Raw genomic sequence first — 23,438 nt, 5'->3', positions numbered from 1 at the left:
GTTCCAAGCTGACACTCTATCCAACGCGTCATCACCTGGTCAGGCATATTTTTAATTATTAATTATTGTATTATTTTCCATATGAACAACTGTAAACCTCCTTTTGCCTCATTCTGTATAATAACTATTTACTCATCAATGCTTTGTCATCTATGAGCTGTAGTCTAGAACATTGTTGGCCCCAGCAAGCAAAATGACTGCCTTTGTGTGGAGTAGGGTAGAGGCATGAATCTTGGCAGGCCTCTCAACAACAGCACATGGTACCATGCTTCTGGTACAGCTTACCCAATGTACTTGCAAGGGAGTATAATCTAAAACTGTTGCTACTCACTAATCTTATCAAAGACTAGTGCAAAAGTTAATTTAGTGTTGGAAGATTGGCTGAGATGTATGCAATCTATGTATTCCTCTGAATCAGAGAGCACAGAGTCAAACGACTTCAGAGGTCTACTACCTGGACTCTATTTTTTGTACTTCTTTCCAATTGATTTTACTGACACTACGTGGTGAGAAAATTTTTGGCTGAAGATTGGGGAGGTTTCTTTTTCTAGGTCGCACTCTAATAATTAACAGCTTCTTTCTATGAAACAGTGAGTTTTGTTCTCTTGACAAAGCTATTTTAGTTTTCTAGTCAAGATCTCATAAGCAGTGATCAGATTATAATCCACACTCGTCCTCCATTCTGTGTTTGTAAGATCCTTGTTTTTGCTTCAGGAGTACACACCCTGGTACCTGCTCCATCCACTCCCTCAGCCACTGAGGCTGGCTCTGTCTGCCTTCCGGGTTCAGGGTAGGGTTCTTCTTTGTTCTGACGTTGTTGGGGCTGACACTGAGTAGTTCTGACTAATGAGCTTTGAACAGTGACCTGTGCCACTTCTAGCCTGGAGTATTATTCCCAAACGGGAAGCCCATCAGTGCCCTCGTTGTCCTCTGCTATGAGGGTCATTCCAGTTTTCCAACTGAGGTCACAGTGAGGATGACAACAACATCAAAAGTCCAGAGTTACTGTTAGACTTAAAATGGTCATGGAATGTCTTTTCTTATTTCAAGCCAGTGAGATTTGTGGAATTTGTTATTGTATCATATTCTAGCCTGAATCTTCCTATGCCTACTTCCTTGTGTCACTGGAAGGGTAGAGGTGAAGAAATTCATGCTCAGGCAAGCTCCCTGAGCATGACTGCTTCCCAGGGTCAAGGTGGGATTTGATTCCAATCTTTATAGTCAGGATGAATGGTAATGATAAAATCCAATTACATACATATTATTTGGAACACAAGAAGCAGGCTTTCTCTATTTTCTAATGATAAATAACTGCAAAGTAGAATGAACGCATGTTTTTTGGAAAAAATAACATGATATAAGAAGTCTACAGGATGTGATGCTTATATTCCTTTCTTTGCATTATGAAACATTTTTTTAGACTGAAAAAGATAAGAGCTTGCAATAATCTAGCTCTGCACACTCAAATAATTTACCCAGGCCGATCTCTTTTTGTATTATCACTTGACAAATAGGCAATGGTCTCCTAGCTCGCAAAAACACTTCATTACAATTAATGTAAGAATGGCGTTAAGGAGACTTTCATTGTACTTCAAAGGATAAAATATTTCCCTGGCCTAATGTTGCTTCCACAGAGCACCTAGTTTGTTTTTATGTGATAAGTACAATTCTTATTCTCCCTTTGCTACATTGTCTGCTAGGAAGCTGATTATCCATTTTAGGAACAAAACCAAAAAGTAGAGAGGACTTTATAATATGTATATTGTGCACTGACCTCACTTTTAACTATTAGGTAAAAGTTAAAGAGCCTGGGATGTCAAGATACAGAGATTTATTTTTCCTTAGTGTGTTCACAGTTGTAAATTTATAGTGGTAGCTGAAATAGAAGCAGCCTAATAACTAGGTGATGTAGAATAGTAGTTTATGTTTAGGGGCTCCAGAGACAGATTAGTTGTATTCAACTATGTATGTGAAGGAATGTCAGTACTAGTTCAAGGTCAATAATTAATGGTAAATCTTGTCTGTTTTACTCATCTTTGTAATTACAACACTAAGAACAGAACTTGGGTACATTAATGATGTTCAATAAATATTAAATGAGAAAACAAGTAAATGAATGCCTGTAGCAACGAAAGTAAGTTGGGAGTGAATCAAGAAGGGATTTATACACTATAAAACTGATTTTAGAAAGGTATTTAATGTCTAATACTGAGGAGAGATTGCTGCTTAAAATAGAATTAGGGTTCCAACAGCACAGTGGACGATGGGACTGTTGGAGAGGTGAGCCAGAAGGATGAGCTGAATTAGAATGAAACTGCCCCAAGGGACAGAGAGCGAGTAGCGGAGGCTGGAACCAAGGTGATAATTCTGAATCACATGGGGAGTGTGTTATAGGTCATGAGTATGTTACAAATGTGTTGAAGTAAGAACTGCTGTCTTTATTTAAAGTTCCTAAGCCTAGAATTTCAAACTACTGAGGTTCAGAGTTTGCTGTGCTTGCAGAGGCAGTAAGAGTGGAGGAGGAGAAAAAGAGTTGAAATAACCAAATGGAGTAAGAGGAGAGAATGAAGAAAGTAGGCTGTTAAGCCTCAACAATTGGGAGCTGTTCACAATGAGCAGACGCTGGCAGATACAAAGGATGTTCATATGTCTGCTGTCATTGAAAGCATCCGCTGGATTATATTGGAAATTAAAATTTTAATTTAATCTATTTGGTTCATGTCATTATACATTTAGGTTGGTAAAAATTGCCCACATACTTTATGACCCATTTTCCAGAAATAGTGTAGCTTGAGACAATGCCTTTGAAAGCACAATTACATCTTCCGGGGAAGTATGTGTCTGAAGGCAACCAGAAATTTCCGACATAACTACAGAACTTATGAAATTTATATTTATACTTTATAAGGAGATAGGTCTGTGAAGGAATGTTAGTACAGTAGTTGAAGGTCAATTATTAATAGTAAATGTTGTCTGTTTTACTCATCTTTGTAACGACAACACTAAGAACAGAACTTTACAAACAGATGGACACTTAGCATAGCACTCAAATAAAATGAAGGCATACTTCTCTCTGCTCAGTAGAGGCCATTCTGATTAGCCGAAGTCATGGTTAAGATCCAGGAGGTGACACAAAGGACTCCTTTGTTGATATATTTTATATGTAAATTGACACCATTGGAGGTGTCAAGAAATGACTTCCTTAAAAAATAAATAATCCAATCCAAGGTGTTAGCAACGCATTACTCCTGAAAGTGACTTACTTCATATGAATCATTACCTACGATTCATTCTTCCCCAGGATTTTAACATTTCACACTTACATTTATCTATCCATTCACTCAGCAAATATGTGTACACATGCCAAACATGCTTGTCATGGTGAGCAAAACAGAGATGCTGTCTGCTCTCAAAGAATTCACAGTTTAAACATACACGAACAAGAAATAAGCAATTGCAATGCAACATATTCAGGTAAGCATAGGCGCCTGAATAGATTTTGAACAGACTTGGGCAATGTCTAGCCTGAGACCTAAAGAGCCAACTGGGAAAAGTTGCAGGGAGGTGTTCCCTTATTGGATTTGTTTCTTTCTTCACTGTGTTTCTCCCAAATATTGAACCTCTTTCCCTTTTAAACCACAAGCTAAATTTGATCAAGATTTCCACAAGCTGGCATTTGACAAAAACAACTTTACCAAATATTCAAGATGAGAAGAAAAGAAAAAAAAAATACAGAAGATACAAATAACATTGAAATAGTCAAATCTCCAAAGGGTGATTTTGTTCCTTAAGGTAGCTACACAGTGGTCTAGAGGAGGAAGTAGAGCATCCTTGTTTACATCTAGCCTGACGTTCTGCTCTCCAGGGCTATATCTTTTTGGGAAAGGGAAATTTATTTCTATCAGTGAGAAAGCAAACTTCTAAGTACCTATCCATTTCCTAGGAAAAGCTCAAAATACAGTTCTCATAAATACTTTTCACTATTATTTCTAACTTTTGGAAAATGAGATCCCCCCACCCCCACACACATCTAATTGGCATGCCTAAAGTAAAAAATAAAATGAGTAGTCTCGTGCTTATTTCACAAAAGGTAATGATTTTACTGGTACTTGCTTGCACGGTATAATGCTTCTGCTGTGTAATACCTGCACATGTACAATAAAAAATACTATCTTTGAGAACATACTATCTTTGAGCAATTGCCAATGATAGAGCAAATCACTGTCCATTTAACCTGAGAGCAAGATTAAAGCAATTTTTTAAAAGTTACTGAATTGTTCTCTCCAAAGGAGCCTGTTTCTAGGAAATAGGAGTCTATTTCTTCCTTTTACTCTTCCTTTTCTTTCATTTCTTAGAGTTTCTTCTCCTAATAATAATAATAATAATAATAATTTAAAAGTTCTCTGTTTTTTCTGTTTTTCCCCTTTTATTCTGTTCTCTTCCTTACCTTTAAGGTGACAGAATACAACAAGACCCATAGCTAAGACATCATCAGAGTCAAGGAGGCTAATGGGATGGCAGGACCAGAGGCTAGGAGTCAAGGTGATGGGAGCCAGCAGGGCTTTTAGGTGTGGGGCCAGAACCAATGAAGCAGCTGGGACCAATGAAACTCAGGCTGGGGGCGGCCAGCAAAATTAAAATATTAGTTACATTTGTGTTGTATAATCAAATATATGTTAAAGAAAAATGGGAGCCATTTTTTCCATTGTCAGAAAGTATTACATATACAGAAAAAATAAATACTAGAATGAGCTCTGTGGTATTGAATTGGACCTTAAAACACCAGTGTCAACTCATGTTTTAAATATAAATATATGCTAGATATTTTTATATATGTTATATAATCATGTAAATATATAATTGCATATAATTATAAAATATATAGTATATATGTTATAAATTGTGAAATACTTTTATATATATACAGGGGTTAGAAAAATAAGTTTACAGTTGTGTACACAAAATAGTTTATTCTTGTATTATTATTTATTAATTATTGTATTATTTATTTGTATCACAACTGTAAGCCTACTTTTTTCCCGCCCCTGTAAATATAATTTCAAGCTCTAGGTACTAAGAAGGCCTAGAAAACGTGACTCCCAGGGAGCAGTGAGCACACCCAATGCCCAGATCCTGGTTTCTAAAAGCTGTTCTTCACTAAAGAAAGGATTCTAAGAGCAAGGGCTAACTTTAGAACTGGAACAGGAAAAATATAATTTGGAATACCTTGTGCCAGAAAGTTAGGATGTACTCAAATCATGATGAAGACTTGCCAAAGAGAAGACATGGCTAACTTTTAGGGCTTCCTACTGACCCAATCTAGGTAAGGTGAACAGCAATATAAATAATGATGTTAATGCATAGTAACTCATTGAACAAAATTGTTATTCTTAGTCCATAATAATATAAATAAATGAGTGAATAAACAAATGAGAGAGAGAGAGACTTCCCTTCCCACATAATGCTAACTAATAAATGTAGATGAAATAATAGAATTAGAAAATCATTATTTGTAAATCATCATTGTAATAATGGATTCAGGAAAGTATCACTGATGTCTAGACGGTGAATATTTAAAGAATACAAGGATATTTATGCAGTTTCAAATTATCTCCACACAAGGGAGAATTAGTAACTTTATGGTAGAGAAATTTAGTGGCAAATACCTTAACCAACTGATCAACATTGAGTGCCTTTTGACTGATACGTTATTAAGAACAGTATATCACTATTCCTATTAAAATCCTATTACCTGAGTATAAAATGAGGAAATATCAGATAAACCAAAAGTAAAAGACATTTAAAAAATAGCTGGTCTACACTCATCCAAAATATCAAAGTCTTAAAAGGCAAGAAAAGATGCCTGACCAGGCAGTGGTGCAGTGGATAAAGCGTTGGACTGGGATGCAGAGGACCCAGGTTCGAGACCCCGAGGTTGCCAGTTTGATCACGGGCTCATCTGGCTTGAGCAAAAAAATAAAAATAATAAAGCTTACTAGCTTGGATCCAAGGTTGCTGGCTCGAGCAAGGGGTTACTCGGTCTGCTGAAGGCCCACGGTCAAGGCACATATGAGTGAGAGGGCAGTCAATGAACAACCAAGTTGTTGCAATGAAAAACTGATGATTGATGCTTCTCATCTCTCTCTCCGTACCTGTCTGTCTGTCCCTATCTATTCCTCTCTCTGACTCTCTCGCTGTCCTTGTAAAAAAAAAAAAAAAAAAAAAGGCAAGAAAGGGCAGGGCAAATGTTTCATATTGAGGACTAAAAAGATGTGATGATAAAATGCAACACATGATTCTAGTTTAAAATTCTGGACTAAAAGAAAATTGTTTTGTGTGTTAACAGGTGCATTATTGAAACAATTGGTGAAATGGGACTGAGGTTTTAGGATTAAATGGTAGTGTTTTATCAATGTTATTTTTCTGATTTTGTTGGATATATTATTGTCATGTAGGAGAGTATTCTTTTCTTCTAGAAAATACAGGTAAGTATTTAGGGGTAATGGGGCATCATGTCTACATTTTAGACTCAAATAGTTCAGAAAGAAAAGCACAGATATAGATATAATAATAAAGACAGAGATATATGAATAGATAAATGTTAACTGCAGACATGGGAGTTCTTTTTACTGTTCTTGCAACATCTGTAAGGTTAAAATTATTTCAAAATAAAATACTTTTTAATGAAAGAAATACGGAGCTAAAATGGTAGTAAATGGCCCTGGCTGGTTGGCTCAGTGGTAGAGCGTCGGCCTGGCGTGCGGGGGTCCTGGGTTCGATTCCCGGCCAGGGCACATAGGAGAAGCGCCCATCTGCTTCTCCACCCCTCCCCCTCTCCTTCCTCTCTGTCTCTCTCTTCCCCTCCCGCAGCCAAGGCTCCACTGGAGCAAAGATGGTCCAGGCGCTGGGGATGGCTCCTTGGCCTCTGCCCCAGGCACTAGAGTGGCTCTGGTCACAATAGAGCCCCCCTGATGGGCATGCCGGGTGGATTCCGGTGGGGTGCATGCGGGAGTCTGTCTGACTGTCTCTTCCCGTTTCCAGATTCAGAAAAATACAAAAAAAAAAAAAAATTAAATGGTAGTAAATAGCATTATCTGTTTTTCAATGTTACTTAAGACTTTTTCAAGCATTATATTATCATGAAAGTATGTTTTAATGTTATATTATACTTTCAAGCATTACACTATACTACCCTTAAAGGTGAAGTTATATTTTATCTTAATTTTTCTTTCATCATATGTATGATCTAGCATTCAATTAAAAAAGAAATTAGCAAAAATATTTGTCTTAATATATGACTAGTAGATAAACTTGCAAAAGTAATTACTAACAAATTTCTTAAGAAAAAAAAGTTGATATCATTTTATTTTTTGTCCCTGAGCTGGTATATAAATTGTATAATTTAGAATCAGACATTTGGTTTCATCCTCAGTGGAAACAACGATACAACCAATTGCTCCCTCTCTCTTTCTCTCTTGGCTAGGTATCATACGTCAAAGCTATTGACATTTGGATGGCAGTATGCCTACTTTTTGTGTTTTCAGCACTTCTGGAATACGCAGCTGTAAATTTTGTGTCAAGACAACACAAAGAACTTCTGAGATTTCGACGAAAGAGAAAGAATAAGGTAAGTGATTAAATGTATTGGGTTCACTTGGATACTGACTTTCACTAAAAAATGAATTTGTTATATTTAATGGGCTGTGCAGAGAGTGCAGACTGGGAGCTAAATGGTATAATGTTCCTTTGATTTTGTCCAACTGAAAGTTAAATGGTCAAAAATAGCTTTAGGAAGAAAATGGTGACATCTAGCTATACTTGACACAATATGTCTGGTGACATGGAGCTTTATCAACTTCTTTCTATTGTATTTCTGGAATGAGATCTTTTTTTGCTTACATTAACAAAATTTTATTATTTCTTATTTGCAGTGTTAGAGTGCTTTTGATGCTTTTACTTGACTTAAGTCATCAAATATAGCTATTAAAGTTATTTCTTTTTTTGAACTAATTCCTTTGTTTCCATCAAATATTACCTTTTTATTAACACTTTGATATTTATATAAAACTATGTGGTCTCTTTTTTATGCATACTTGGATGTTTTCAAGACATTTCTTCTAAATTCCCATGGGAAACACTATAGGGTGTTATTTTTGTATTGCTAACACCTGATAAATGAAACCTAGAAGAAATGTTATTTAGAACATTGTTAAGAGATCAGAGGAAATTGTAGAATAATCTCCTAATTGAACTTGAATGTACAGAATGGGGAGAATGGGGTTGTTCCTTTCTATTAAGACTTGTAATGTCATCCCTTTTTACATGCAGATAGATTTAATCAACCTCTTTTCTTTTCTGTAAGGAAGAGTTTCTATTAACCAGTACACCTATGATTTTACTTCTTTTAATGTTAATGTGCCAGCTGATATTTGTAAGCAAATGGATTCTTAAGTAATGGACAAATAGCAAAGTTCATATAGTGTGCATTTTTTTTTTTTTTTTTTTAATTTTTCTGAAGCTGGAAACAGGGAGAGACAGTCAGACAGACTCCCGCATGCGCCCGACCGGGATCCACCCGGCACGCCCACCAGGGGGCGACGCTCTGCCCACCAGGGGGCGATGCTCTGCCCCTCCGGGCGTCCTCATGTTGCGACCAGAGCCACTCTAGCGCCCGGGCCATCTTTGCTCCAATGGAGCCTTAGCTGCGGGAGGGGAAGAGAGAGACAGAGAGGAAAGCGCGGCGGAGGGGTGGAGAAGCAAATGGGCGCTTCTCCAGTGTGCCCTGGCCGGGAATCGAATAGTGTGCATTTTTAAGGACTTAATTTTTTTAAGGATTCTTTCTGTTTTCTGAATTACTAGCTATGATTTATAGATTCATAAAACCTTTTTTTGGCCCTGGCTGGTCGGCTCAGCGGTAGAGCGTCGGCCTGGCGTAAGGGGGACCCGGGTTCGATTCCCGGCCAGGGCACATAGGAGAAGCGCCCATTTGCTTCTCCACCCCCATCCCCTCCTTCCTCTCTGTCTCTCTCTTCCCCTCCCGCAGCCAAGGCTCCATTGGAGCAAAGATGGCCTGGGCGCTGAGGATGGCTCCTTGGCCTCTGCCCCAGGCGCTGGAGTGGCTCTGGTCATGCAGAGTGACGCCCCTGAGGGGCAGAGCATCGCCCCTGGTGGGCGTGCTGGGTGGATCCCGGCCGGGTGCATGCGGGAGTCTGTCTGACTGTCTCTCCCCGTTTCCAGCTTCAGAAAAATACAAAAAAAAAAAAAAAAACAACAAACCTTTTTTAAAGCAGTATGTCTCAGTGCTGACACTACTCAGTATTAGTCATCTTCTAAAGCCATAATTTATTCAGTCATGTCTAATTGATGGTCTAAGTCATCACCTGCTCCAATAAATACTCAATTTAGTGTGGCAGAGAAGGAACATCAGCATTGAGATATTTTGGGTAACGCACTGGACCAAAAACAATGTTAGATTTTTTTTTTTTTAATATTCTTTTTAATTTAATTTTTTTGTATTTTTCTGAAGTTGGAAAGGGGGAGGCAGTCAGACAGACTCCCGCATGCGCCCCACTGGGATCCACCCGGCATGCCCACCAGGGGGCGATTCTCCGCCCATCTGGGGCGTCGCTCTGTTGCAACCAGAGCCATCCTAGCACCTGAGGCAGAGGCCACAGAGCCATCCTCAGTGCCCGGGCCAACTTTGCTCCAGTGGAGCCTTGGCTGCGGGAGGGGAAGAGAGAGACAGAGAGGAAGGAGAGGGGGAGGGGTGCAGAAGCAGATGGGCGCTTCTCCTGTGTGCCCTGGCCGGGAATCGAACCCGGGACTCCTGCACACCAGGCCGACGCTCTACCACTGAGCTAACCGGCCAGGGCCTAGATCTTGTATTTGATCAAATTTCTATGAAAAGCATGTAATTTGTATATTAAAACATATATTGATGGGAGATTAAGTTTTTTAATCTTCTTCCCCTGACCTCACCCCTGTCAGCTGGAGTTTTCTTATACTTTTCTTGTTCTGCCTACTCTCCATTTCTCTCTTTTTCCTCTCCCTAACTTCTGCCTCCCTTCCTACCTATTTGTTCCCCCATTCTCTCTTGAGGCCTGAAATTGGCTGAAACACTGTAACAGGACAAAATAATCCCATATCACAAGACTGAAAACTCCTGTCTTTCTTTCCCCTTAGTAACTGATGAAGACAATTTTTCTCTTCAAATCTCATTAATCTTAAATAAGACAATACTTATTCCCCCCCTAATTTTGGTTTTCTTTTTCACATTTATTTTACACTCCCCTACCTTCCTCCTCCTTTCTACAATTTAGAATCAACCATGTGCTGCAAACACTAGAAATGAGGAGTATTATACATGTGGTGTCCAAATCCAGGCTGAAAGCTCAGACATTATCTACTCTCACCACACATCCAACTGTCACAGTATCCAGTGGATGATATAATAGAGTACAAGTTTACTTGCTTAATTCCTGCTCTTCCTTTCAAAATTTATTGTTACTAAAGCATCACTTTATTCAGTTTTATCACCTATAATATTTGAATATTGGGATACTAATATTTGACACTCCTTCTTTAGCTCAATGAAAGACAGCAAGATTAATTTTTCTAGTGTATCGTACTTTAGAAAAATGCAGAAATGCAAAAATAATATGTTATTATTTTCTAATTATTATTTGAAACACACAGAGAAAATATTTAATTAAGATTTAGTGTAGGAAAAGAATATTTTAATCTATTTTTTAGTTCATTTCATACTTTGAAAAGTAGATACCTTGCATCTGTGAAAATCTATTCATTGTTGCATGATTGTTAATATACCTGGTATATGCAATTAAAACCAATTGTGCAATGATATTTAATCATGTTTGCCTTGATTCTCTGGTTTCTCAATCCCTCTTGGTCCACTTTACCTTCCCACAGACAGAAGCTTTTGCATTGGAGAAGTTTTACCGTTTCTCAGACACGGTAAATTGACTTTCTTAACTCTAATTAGAGGAATGTGGTCATCAGTAAAAACGCGAAGAGCATATTCTGCACCCAGGCAGTGTTTGGTGGGGAAACACGGCCCCTTGCATATTTAAAGCCAAACAACCATCATCCCCTTTCAGTTAAGAACATCCTCTTTTTCTAACAACTCCATTTGTCTTCCCTCGCTCAGTAAAAGGATATTCCATTATTCTCTTTCATCTTGTTAACCAACTAATTTAATCATTCAGAAGAATTTTTAATGTGTATTAAACAAAAATATTACATAGATGTTATTATAGTCTTCATAGAAGAGTTCTTTGACAAAATTAGTTTCAAAATAAATGGGAAAGTTAATTACAAAGAGTTCTAAAAGCAGTTCCTCTTCCAGAAAATAGAAACGTAAAAATAAGGCAAAAATAAAAATCTTTTTTTAATTTATATATCCTTAGAACCTATTCCAAAGGTTAAAATATGTTGAGATTTTTTTATAGAAAATAAATAATTTTGGTTTTGATAGCGGCATTGTTTAAAATGTTTTATTAAAAAGAGCTCATAGGGACATATGCCCTAATTCACTTTTTTATATTATAATATATAATCACTTAGCTATTTTTCTTTTCTACCAAAATTTCAAATTTGTTCCCAACATAGCTAATAGTCGCTTCTTTTTTGTTTTTTCATCCTTAAAAAATTTTTTTTACATGATCCAGTTACTTTTACTTGATTAACAACTATAATTTAAAAATATTTTTAGTTGCATTGAATTTGCATAATCACATATAGTAGCCTTTTGGGGAGAGGTATATATACTGCTCACAAAAATTAGGAGATATTTTAAAATGAATATGAAGCTATAAAATGTCCCCTAATTTTTGTGAGCTGTATATTTAAATTTCCAGTAACTAAACAGTTAATGTTTATTGGAGCTTTCGTATAAAAGATATACATTTAATTAAGTATTGTTTACAAAACAGTGCAAAAAGAACTTTAATGAAAATCAGGTTTACCTCATTAATAGTCAATTCTGACTTTATTTTTAAAAGGAAGCAGAATGATTTGCAAATACATTCATTAAAAATGCATCCCATTTATTTTATAATAATCTGTAAAAATTTGGGGTTAATCATTTTAATATTAAAGACTATTTAAAGACTGTTTTTCTTAATCTAATAACTCTCTGGGCTGACTAAATTTATCATTGATAAAAAACAAGAACTATGTTTGAAAACAGATCTATCAGTCTAAATCTTTAAATCAACAAAATCAAAATGAGTCGAATTGTTGACCCAATTTCCTTTTTTTTTAATGAGTACTACTGATTTACTTGAGTTTGTTTTTAGAACTCTAACTTGATAGAATATACAAAATACAATAGCATCATTATAGAAAGTTTCTCACAACGGGGGACCTTTTAGTGATGTAAATATTATTTCTAGAAAAGTATTAACTTGGTTCAGCATTGGTTTAGGCAATGTAGACAATCTTTTATGCCTTACTTTGTCTTCTATGAAGGTTCAAGTGAACCTTTTGTCTATTGTGAAAGAATAAAAGTTTGCTCTTGTGTCAAATTTCCCCACCCCACACTGTCATAGCCTGCTGTGTGCACATTACCCACCGCACCTGGTCATAGCTGCTTGTCCTCAGCGCTGTGTATGTGTGGGTGTATGCATGACATGAAAGAGTTTTGGTTAGAAGTTGTACTTCCCATGAATGATATCAGTATATCAGTCCTGTAGGGTTACTACGACATACCAAAATATTTCTAAACATATGTGATTTGTGAAGCGATGTGAATGAGATGGATTGCTTTAATGCATTTCATGTAGCTTCATCTGCGTTGCCGTGTAATGTAATGATGAGATGGCTTACTGAGAAAAAACATTCACACAGTGTTCTGGTATCTTCATCTTTCTACTTACTGTACATTAATTGTTATTTATATACAGAGATAAAATAAGCATAAACTATTAGTTCTAGATTTTGAAAATAATTGCCAAGTTTATATTTTGTTAGGCGTGAGAGTTGTCTTTTTAAAATAAAGATATCATGGAGTGTGTTTTGACTGTACAAAAACATCACTTTTATTTGCTTATGTATTTATATGCTGTCTTACTTCAAAATAATTCAAGGTAACTTCTAAGAATAACAAATAATTGATTTTTTTCCCTTGTACATTTTGTCAGTTCTGTAGTCTTAAAACAAATAAATGTACATGTACACTATTTTGGTTGAAGAGATTGAGGCTCCACAGTTGGAAACAATGTGGCACCCATATACACTAAGTTATATAATAAAGTTATTATTCGAGTCAGTTTATGCTGTATTCTGGAGTATAAGATACTCTTTCAATAGGTAAATATTTCCTACAAATATCTTTGATACATACCTGAAGACAAGTAGTTCCCAAATAACTTCAAACAAATTCCATTTCAATGATTCTGATATACAAGGGCTAGAAATTTCATCCTCTCAAGTAAAACAAAAATTGTAAGAATTTAATTATTTTCTGCAAACAAATATTTAGAGTTTAGGTTCAACATAGCTATCTTTTAGAGCTATAATGCCTCTAAAATACCTGTTTAGGAAAAAATAATATTCAATAAATTAATATAATTTTTATTTAATTTTCACACGCATTGTAAGAACTTTCATCTCAAAGTTAACTAAAACAGATTTACAGCACTGTTTTTTATATATGCTATAATATTAAAATATATTATGTCACTCCATGATTATGAATTGGCACTGAAATAATCTAGCTTATTATGCTAGAAAAAGATATATAAATAATTTAAAATTATTTCATTGATTTGTCATCAATCCTCTAAAATATATGCAATGAATTTTCACAATATTTCATCTCAAACATTCATTTTTAAGCCTACATTTTGCCGTTCAATAATCTTCAAACAGTTTCTGACTCTAAATTCAATATGCCAAGCATAAACTTAGCTAATTCATAACTAATTCATATGTCATCTATAATAAATGGAAGGTTTTCCTAGGAGCTAGATTTTAAAGAATTTTATATTGACAATTGACCTGCAACTATAAGGTATTTTTAACCTATAATTGCATTCTTTTAACTCATTTTTAAATAATATAGAAATGTATATAGATGTATTAAATGGACTCTTTTATCTTAGACTAATATTTTAGAAAAACAATTTTAAAAGCATTCACATATTTCATTATACCTTAGAAATTTCTAAGTAATGGTGATTTTTCCCAACAAAAATAAGCCATTAGGTTGTTAGTAATTTTTTTTTTTCAAAATCCATATACTTTGAAATCATGTACCTGGAAATTAATAACAATTCACATTTTTCTCCATCTATCACTTTCTTAGTTTACAATTAAAAGTTTCAGAAAGTTATTTAAATGAGAAAAGCCTTAGGGATAATTTAGTTAACATCTTGATCGTGTAAAAAAACACCCTGAGGTTACCTACTAAGGAAGAAACATTAAGATAAAAATAACATATTTAATGCTGCTATATCTCACAGCAATTTACATAACCATTACAGACACTTTTAGATACTTAATGTTTTGTTACCTCTCGCTGACAATTTTTGTCTTCATCACCCCCACAACCACATAAGTTTTTTGGAGGTTATATTTTTGGGACTGAGAAGAGGATAGGAAATTCTTACCTCATAAGTGCATTATGTTTCATGATAGAGATGAATGAAGCAACTCAAGTGAATGACTATATCTACACCTGGATTTTCAATCTATCTCTAATATTTCTAGGTATAATATGCATGTTACATGAATCAGTCTTTGGCAGAATTCTCTAAATAAGATGAAAAGCATTTAGAATATTTCACCAGATGATATTGATGCTGAATAACTGACACATTTTTCTCATTTCCAAATTTAGTGAAAACAGATCCTCCTGTAGAAAGACTTGTGCACTAAATAAATGACTTTTTATGTTCTTCATTGCCTACCCTTCTAGTTTGAAGCATATTAAGAGGAACTACTTGTGGGTATATTAACTCTTCAATTTTACCTTTTCAATCAGCCATGTTCTTGAGGTCATTTTTATTTTATTTTATTTTATTTTTATTAATACCTTTATTTTGAGTTGTAAAATGCTGTAATTTTATGAATATTAAATATTGGCTAATGCATAGTATCAACAGTTTTGGATGTCTATCTAAATACCTTGCTTTTTTGAGCCTTAAGTTCATTAGAAACTCAAGCTGAAAATATCTCCAGAAAACTGAATTATCGCAAAGAAATATTTGAGTGTTACTGGGAATAAAAAGTATCACTGCACATTGAAATACAGGTAAACGCAAGATAGTTTTATCACTGAGTTTACAAAGCAAAGACATCAGTCACAAAGAATTTTAATATAATTTTTAATATAGTCATCCACTATTAAAATGAGCTATTTAGAAAAGTATGAACCATGCTTAAAATTAATACGTTAAGTGGAGCCTCTCAAAATGAACCTAATAGGTCGGTCATTTTTTTTAAAAGAGTAACATGACCTTTTAAGATTTAATAGTCCTTTCTCTCATCCTCTGACTGGTTGGGGTACAAATTGAAGCTTGGTCTAACAGAACTGAGATCCTACTTCTAAAGCTGTAAGATGACTCCACATGCTTCACCTAATGGGCATGCCTAAAATATTTGTACTTTTCCATAGAACATATTGACAATGCTAAAGACTCCTTGATTGCAGAAATTAGATTTGCAAAGATCATAACAGTCATTTAGCAAATCCCATCTATTGTAACAATAATAAAGTGAGGCCTGAGGGGCAAAATGCTGTTTTCAGTTTTATGCTGTTGGCTAATTTTTTTAAGCAAAACGTAAGTGCAAGGTCACAGCAGAGTGAGCAATAGGGAGGCCTATTTTACATAGCACTTTAGTGCTAGTTTAGTTTCTGTGGATTTAAAATATCTAAGAGTAAGCTGATTCAAGTAGGTATTTGTAATTATTTTAATATTGTATATTATGCAGTTATAATAAACAAAATATTAATAATACAATAAGAACAATTTAAGTACCTTGTTAGGTGTTTTATATATTTTTTCTCATCCTAAAAACCTGCTAGATTGTGCTCTAATCTTTCTTTGGAAATAGAAACCAAGAATCTGAGAGCTAAATTAATTAAAACGATCCAGACTTCTGGCAATAAATAATGAAACCATGGAATGGCTTAACTGTAATAAAACGTTTTTATTTTGAATATACATCTTGACTCCGATTTAAATTTGGACCATCTAATATATTTATGACAACATAAAATATTGGAAAACTCTCTGCCATAGTACTCCCAATTTTCATAATACAGATACCAAATTTATTTCTATTTTTTTAGAACTTATGTGTTCCTCAGCGTTTTGTTTTCTATTACCGTTGTTAGGAAATAGATGTTTGAACAAGACATTTTAATGAGGGAAGTGTTTTTTATTAAAATTAACAGTTTCTGTTTCTTCAACTCCCAGTTTAATAGGAAAGCCATTGATGATGAATTTGTAAGTGAAATCATATTCCAGATGCTTTTGAAAACAATAATGGTTTAAATCACATTTCTATAACACAATCATTCAAAGTCTATTTTCTAACATATGCTCATGTCTTGTAGTAAATTTTAAAATGGATAAAAATACAAGTTGTATAGTCTTCCATGTAGCCTTATCTAGAAACAGCCTAACTTAAAAACAGGAATTATTAAAATATACCAGCACAAAATCATTACAAGGTATGTTTTTGTAAACAACCACTTAAAATGTAAATTAAAAAATGTTGGAGAAATTAAAAAGAAATGGTACATCATTATAAATTCAAGCCGCCCAGGATAGCTGCATTGTTTCTCTAGGGAACTTTTGTTTTTACAACTTGACTGTGCATTATAATCACCTACAGACATTGTTGGAAATGCTGATACCTGGACAGCCTACACGCTAATGAGTAAGACTCTGCAATGGAGATCCAGAAAACGGGTCTCAGCAAGCCCTCCCAGTGATTGCTTCCAAGACAAGTGTTATGTAGACCACAGTGCAAGAAACATTGGTCTTGAAAAGACTCATTACTGCATGCATGTAGAATGATGATGATTTTGCAAATTGTTGCCAGTTTTTATGATGGACCAATGCTATATAAAGACGGTTAAGTTTCAATTGCTTAAGTGTGTCATATTCTATTGAAACCAATATCCAAATGTGAAGTAGCTTTGTTCAGTACAGCACTGTAGCTCTGATTAGAGCAGGGGTTGGGAACCTATGGCTCACGAGCCAGATGTGGCTCTTTTGATGGCTGCATCTGGCTTGCAGTCAAATCTTAAATAAAAAAAATAATAACATTAAAAAAATAAAATAGTCTCATGTATTACAATCCATTTATTTCCTACCGCTCATGTTCATGGTTGCTGGTGGCTGGAGCCAATCACAGCTGTCCTCCGGGACAACACCAAATTTTTATTGGATAATGCATAATGTACATGAGTCATTGTATGGCTCTCATGAAATTACATTTTAAAATATGTGGCATTCATGGCCCTCTCAGCCAAAAAGGTGCCTGACCCCTGGATTAGAGGTTTAAGGAGGCAATTATACCTGCAAGACAGAAATAAGCTTTCATCTCCATATGTCATTTTCTTAACTTTTTCGAAGGCTGAAAAGCAAGAGAGACAGCAGATAAAGGACCTTTATTTTTATTGGGAGCTTCGCAGCTCTCAAGCACATAGGATGTTTTGTTCCCTCACCTGCCCAGGGCATGAATGGCTTCCTAGTTTAAAGAAATAGATGTAGTATCTCATAAGCAATAATCCCTATGGCTAAAAAAATGCAAACGACGATCGTAGACCCAGAACCATTATATCAGGTAACACCAAAGAAAAACCTATGCTGTGGGAAAGACCGAGTGATGTGGCAGCATTGTTCCCCACCTCGTTCACTTCCACCAACAGACACCAGACACCTTTCTAAAGGCATTCCAATTTAAACTCACTTATACCCACTCCCTCATACACACTCATTTAATGAGCTAGCCAACTGTCATATCCTTGTCATTCTTTTTAGTAATACATGTTTTAATTGCTCATTCCAATTTCTATTTAAAGCTCTGCTCTGTGGGTGGACGGGATATGTATGACATGCCCTTCCTGTGCTCTGTTCTTGGGTCATTTTATATACTGGCCATGTTTAAATGTATTTCTTTGTCCAATGAGGTCTATTCCAGGGGCACAAACTGATGTAAGATGCCTTGTTCCAAGGCACTAATAGTATTTTCAGCTGTGGCTTTTGTTACAGGGTAAGCGGAGCCCAAGATGGACTAGCTGTCTATTTCTGCCAAAATCCATTAAATCTTTTGGGAGCTGTGGGCAAAGACCCTAAGTATTCCACCCGTGAGCTATGTGTTAGTGCTTGTCATTCAGAGTTTTAACCCAAAGCCAATTTTCAAGCAATTTTGTTCTGTTGTTACTATTCAAGACAAGTTCTCATCATCATTCAATGGCCTCATCAGGCAACAGAGGAACATGTCCATTGTTGATAGCCCGGACACCACATGGCTCCATCCATGGCCAGTGCAGGGCATGTCTTGGCACCCTTGTCTCCTTCTGAGCTAGCAATTTGGTAGGCCTTAAATAACCAAATTTACTTCCTCCCTGGAATTTCTATAAGGAATTCTATCTTGTACCCTGGGGGGTCTTTGAACATCCAGATATTGTTCTGAGAGCAAGAATCAGTTCTTTCGACACTGCCACATGAACTGTTCTCAAGTCAGCCCACTGTGTAGACTGACATTGCTCTCTTCAACTACAGTTATTTATTCCAGTACAAGTGTGGTTTGAGTACTGACCTTCTATATGGGAGTTTCCATTGGTGAACCAGGTGGCCTGTTTTGCCTCAGTGGAAAGAGAATCATGATGTTTAGACCACTTCTGTAGCTTAACCAGAGATTCCACCACTAGTTCATTGTCAGATAGGCTACGTTTTCATGAATAAAATGTACTTTGGCCAAGGTACTCCCCTTATGTTTTTCTGAAAATACCATTTCTATTTTATCATGGAACTTAGATCGCAATGCCTTTTTTTTTTTTAATTTCCCAAAATCTTTATTTTATACTCCCCGGTTGTTGCCTCATTCAGATAAACAATTCTTTTATGTCCCTTTGCTAAGTACATAAATAATTTTTTTAGGCTAAAATATCTACTTTTTAAATTAATTTTAATGGAGTGACATTGATAAATCAGGGTACATATGTTTAGAGAAAACATCTCCAGATTATTTTGACATTTGATTATGTTGCATATTTGCAATGCCTTTTTGACATCACCTATAACATGGTAGAAACATTAGGCCTGAATATAGTCTGATTATCTTCAGATCCCTTCATTTTGAGGACTTGCTTCCACCAGAACCAAAGAGAATGCCAGTAACCATCATTTATATAGATTATATCTGCTCACAGCATCAGAAAGCTTTCTAGTTTCAAATCCTAGTAGCTCCCCTTGGGAGCTTCTACTGAGCTTTTTCTAGAAACTCCAGTCTACATAGCGTATTTTAGTAGCAAATACCTTCACCGTGAATGAATCTTACAGCCACTGAGAGGCAGTTTAGGTTATTACCTGTCTCAAACCTCTCACAGTTTACCCTTGTTTCCCTTTCAAATTCAGTCTTTCTCTAGTTGCTTTATATAGTTTGGCCAACAGAAATCCAAAATTTATCTGTCAGATTTCAGATAGTGCTGTAAGCTGTTTCTCTCCTAGTGGGGTCCAGAGGAAGCAGCAGTTTTCCCTTCACTGTTTGTGAATTGTCTCTAGAGGTTTGCCCAGGTTATTTCCAGAAACTGGACTGATGGGAGTGAGTCCTAAAGTTTTCTGGATTAGTTATCCACCTTTACCGAGTTACATGTGCCACTGAAGCTTCCAGACTCTCCCTTGACTTTCTCCTCAGAGAAGGAAACTACCATTTATCATTAACCAACTTACTTTTGACAGTGATCCGGACCTAACCGTTTCTAATCATGTAGCCGTATACCGGAGAATCCGGGCTTCCTTAAGGGATGACAGTGAGGTTATAGTTGGGTCTACCCCACAAGAAGACACACTGTGTTTGACTCTTTTTTTTAGATTGAAAATAAGAGGAAAGCTTTAATCAAGTCTGTCAAAGCCTACCAGCTGCCTTTGTCCTTCTGAATATCTTGAATGGTTTTCATCATATCCATCATGGCGGAGGCTGTAAGGGGTCCTTCTTTAGTGAATCCAAGTAGTCAGCCTTTGGAACCTAGTTAGTTTCACATTAGGCAGACAGGAATGTTCAAGGGAAAATTAATGAGTGTCTATCACCCCTGCTGCCACCATTCCCTAATCAAAGCTGGGAGTTGCCTTGATTTGCCTGGAATCTTGTACTGTTAAATAGTTACTGTGGAAGGTTCAGGCAATTCTAAGGGCTCTCGTTTCAATACATCTAGCTACATCTGAGCTAAGAACTGCCCAAGGCTATGCCCCAGCCAGACATGGCAAAATCATTCCTTCACATGTCACATCTTCTCTGATTATACATTTAGCCAAAGGCAATACTATTTACTGGAAATATCTTGGTCTCTTATTTCCTATGTACAGTTTTTGCTATGACCATGATACCTACTATCACAGCATCACTCTGCCTTTTTCTTTGCCCCATCAGCTTTTCTTTTGCTCTTAAACTGCCTTCTCATTCTCCGGTAGCATTACTGTACATTGTGTGCTGGCATCCAGTAATCCCCAAAAGCTGTGTTCACCACCCCGGGACAGTCAACTTCAACCCTAACGTAACCTTGGAACCCTAGTCAGAATTGGGCATGGAGCTCTCCTGCCTTCAAGTCAGTGTTCTTTGTTTTCACTGCCTTAACAGATGGAGTAAATTCAGCAACCCATAGAAGTGCCTTTTGTTTCCATTCCTCACTGGCATCACTGGCTTTCACTTCGGAGATGAAAGCAGCAGATTTAATAGAGGTCCTTAAGGGAAGCAGCTGGCGGAACTGGGAGATTTCCTTCCTCCCAGCGGGCAATAATGTACCAGGAAATCTTTCTTAAGAATCCTGTCAGTTTTCTTCTGTGTCTTAAAAGTCACCTAAAGAGAGCTAATAAAGTCACCTCTGGCCATGACCTTTCTTCCGAACAGCCCAGGTATTTTTTTTCTTTCCATTAGTAATACCCAGCATGGCAGCTGCAAAAGCAAATGTACCCATGAATAATATATACCCTCCTGCCTTCCCAAAAGGAGAGCCACACTGGGGAACCGATGCTCTTAAACTGCCTTCAGAGCAATATATATATTATAATATATCTGATTATACATATATTATCTGATTTATACATATATTTTCTGATAATATATATGTTATCAGAAGGCCAACCCAGGTTTGCTACTCTTCTAAAGGGATGTTCCATTTCACAGCAGTGAGAGAGCCAGGTAGCTACCTTCCTCAGTATAGATTCATACCACCCAGGGCTTCACCCACTCCGGAAGGGTCATTAACAATACGCCTGCCAGCAATTCTTGAATGGCAACGCTATGGCAATTAGGTGTTAGCATTCATGCAGCAGCACGCAAAAAAATTTATCAGCTCTTAGGTCAATTAACCTGAAGACCCTGGAAAGCATGGAGACACAGCTCCATTATATTGTAATTCCTTTCTTCAGTATGGTCACTACAAGCCATGTGGCTACTGGGCGCTAGAAATATGGAGTCTGAATTGAGGCGTGTTAAAACATATCCTGACATTAGTATGAAATAAAGAATGTAAAATATCTTTTTAACTTTTATTTTCAGTAGTGTTTAATTAATATCTGGGACATATTGAGTTAAAGAAAATGTGTTCCTAAAAGTAATTGTGCCTGTTTCTTTGAACTTACGAAACTGTAGCTAACGTAAGTTTAAATTTTAAAATGATGCACACGGCTTTTATTTGTGGCTTAAATTATATCGGACTGGGCTGCACTACCATTACTAGTTTCCAGGCCCATTTGCTTGGGATTCTGGAGAAGTGCTATCAAGGTGGAGTGCAAAACGGTCAGTTTTCAGTCCTAGTGCCCCTTCCGTTTTCTTCTTGAGCACAGGTCACGAAGCTGCTTGCTTTCCTTGCCCTTTTTTCTCTTTCCCCCGAGTGATTTCAGCTTCACAAATAACCAATTAAGGAGACAAGGAATTAATTGTCTTTTGAACCACTCTCTCCTCAATTTATCACCGTGGTTCCTTTCCGTTTCTCTTTACTGATCACCCACCTGCCAACTCCTCAAGGGACAAGACTGCATCACTGTCACCCACATCCAGGTATAGGATCTATCAACCAGTTATTTTCCACAGAACTTTCACTGCCTCAGTCACAAGGTGGATCAATATCACATTCTCATCAGAACTCTCTCCAAATTTTTGGAGTCTGAAACGATCTGAGAGCCAGGTCTGCTTCTGTCACCGCCGCTGAAATTTGGGGTTCAAATTGTCAAGCAGACCCTTCAGGCATGGTAGGCTTTCGCCCAATATAACGTTTATTTGGTCCTGCAGGAGTATGTGAGGCAGACCTCACTCACATTAGACACAGCACCGTCATCCAATCAGGAGGCCCCGCTGTTACTAAAGAGCACAGCTTCTTATGTCCCTCCCCCAGCACACCTGTAGGTGCAGCTGCCACAGACAACAGTCACAGCATGTGTGTGTATGTGGTCACCTTGACACAGAGAATTCACAGCCTTTATTTCCCACCAAATTTGTATACCGTCTGGTCACGTAGGCCAGAGACATTCAGGCCACTGTTTGGCTTCCCCAGGGCAAGTACTCTCCTTCACTGGGGGTGACCCAAACTCTACATTGCCCAGTTAGCTTAACTCTGTTGTTTACAAGGAAGTGATGTTGGAAGAATCAGAAGTCAATCTCAGCAGGCCTGAAATGGCCCAGGCCTGGGGTTAACCCTAGGGGTGGGATTCAAATAGTTTAACAATCAGTTCTCTGCCCTAACGACTATTTTAAGTATAAAAAAAGATATACCCAAAGGTAGTTTATTATTTCATGTGTTTAATACTTAAATAAGAACAATAAAAAGGTACACAAAACTAGATTATAAGAGTTTTAAAATAGCAATAAAAATATTAAATAATACCTGACAAAAAACAATAAAACTGTTATTTAAGATATTTCCATATTGCTTCTTGATTGGCATCCTCGCTTGCAATTTTTTTCACCTATGAACAGAATGAACATTACTGCAGGCACTTAGAATACACTACTGTGCAGATGAACATTAAAAAAAACAGTAAGAAATATACATTTGTGATTTCCACATTGGGCAGCTGCCCAGGCGCCCACTTTAGAGAGAACCTTGATTACAAGTGACATTTTAACAACCAGTTTGCCGAACTTAGCATAAAATTAAGCATTGGTTCTGCTGAAGCAGTGTGAACCAGCTGAATCCTACCACTGACTGGTTAACCCTAAACTCAGTTCTGTGGAAAGATCTG

General features: G+C 36.6%; 2 protein-coding genes across 2 annotated transcripts in view; one reads left to right on the top strand and one right to left on the bottom strand.

Moving 5' to 3' along the window:
• Positions 1–23,438, bottom strand: part of CTSB (cathepsin B) — a 698,317-nt gene that overhangs the window by 498,336 nt on the left and 176,543 nt on the right. The gene's annotated exons all lie outside the window — the stretch shown is intronic.
• Positions 1–23,438, top strand: part of GLRA3 (glycine receptor alpha 3) — a 165,706-nt gene that overhangs the window by 137,252 nt on the left and 5,016 nt on the right. Inside the window, exon 8 of the mRNA XM_066360944.1 lies at positions 7,484–7,627. Within this exon, the coding sequence (XP_066217041.1) occupies positions 7,484–7,627 (144 nt within the window). The remainder of the gene's footprint in view (positions 1–7,483; positions 7,628–23,438) is intronic.

This window comes from Saccopteryx leptura, chromosome 1, assembly GCF_036850995.1.
Source record: "Saccopteryx leptura isolate mSacLep1 chromosome 1, mSacLep1_pri_phased_curated, whole genome shotgun sequence".
In the NCBI taxonomy this organism is placed as follows: Eukaryota; Metazoa; Chordata; class Mammalia; order Chiroptera; family Emballonuridae; genus Saccopteryx; species Saccopteryx leptura.
Note: the sequence above shows the minus strand (reverse complement) of the source record. Positions and strands in the feature narration are given on the sequence as shown.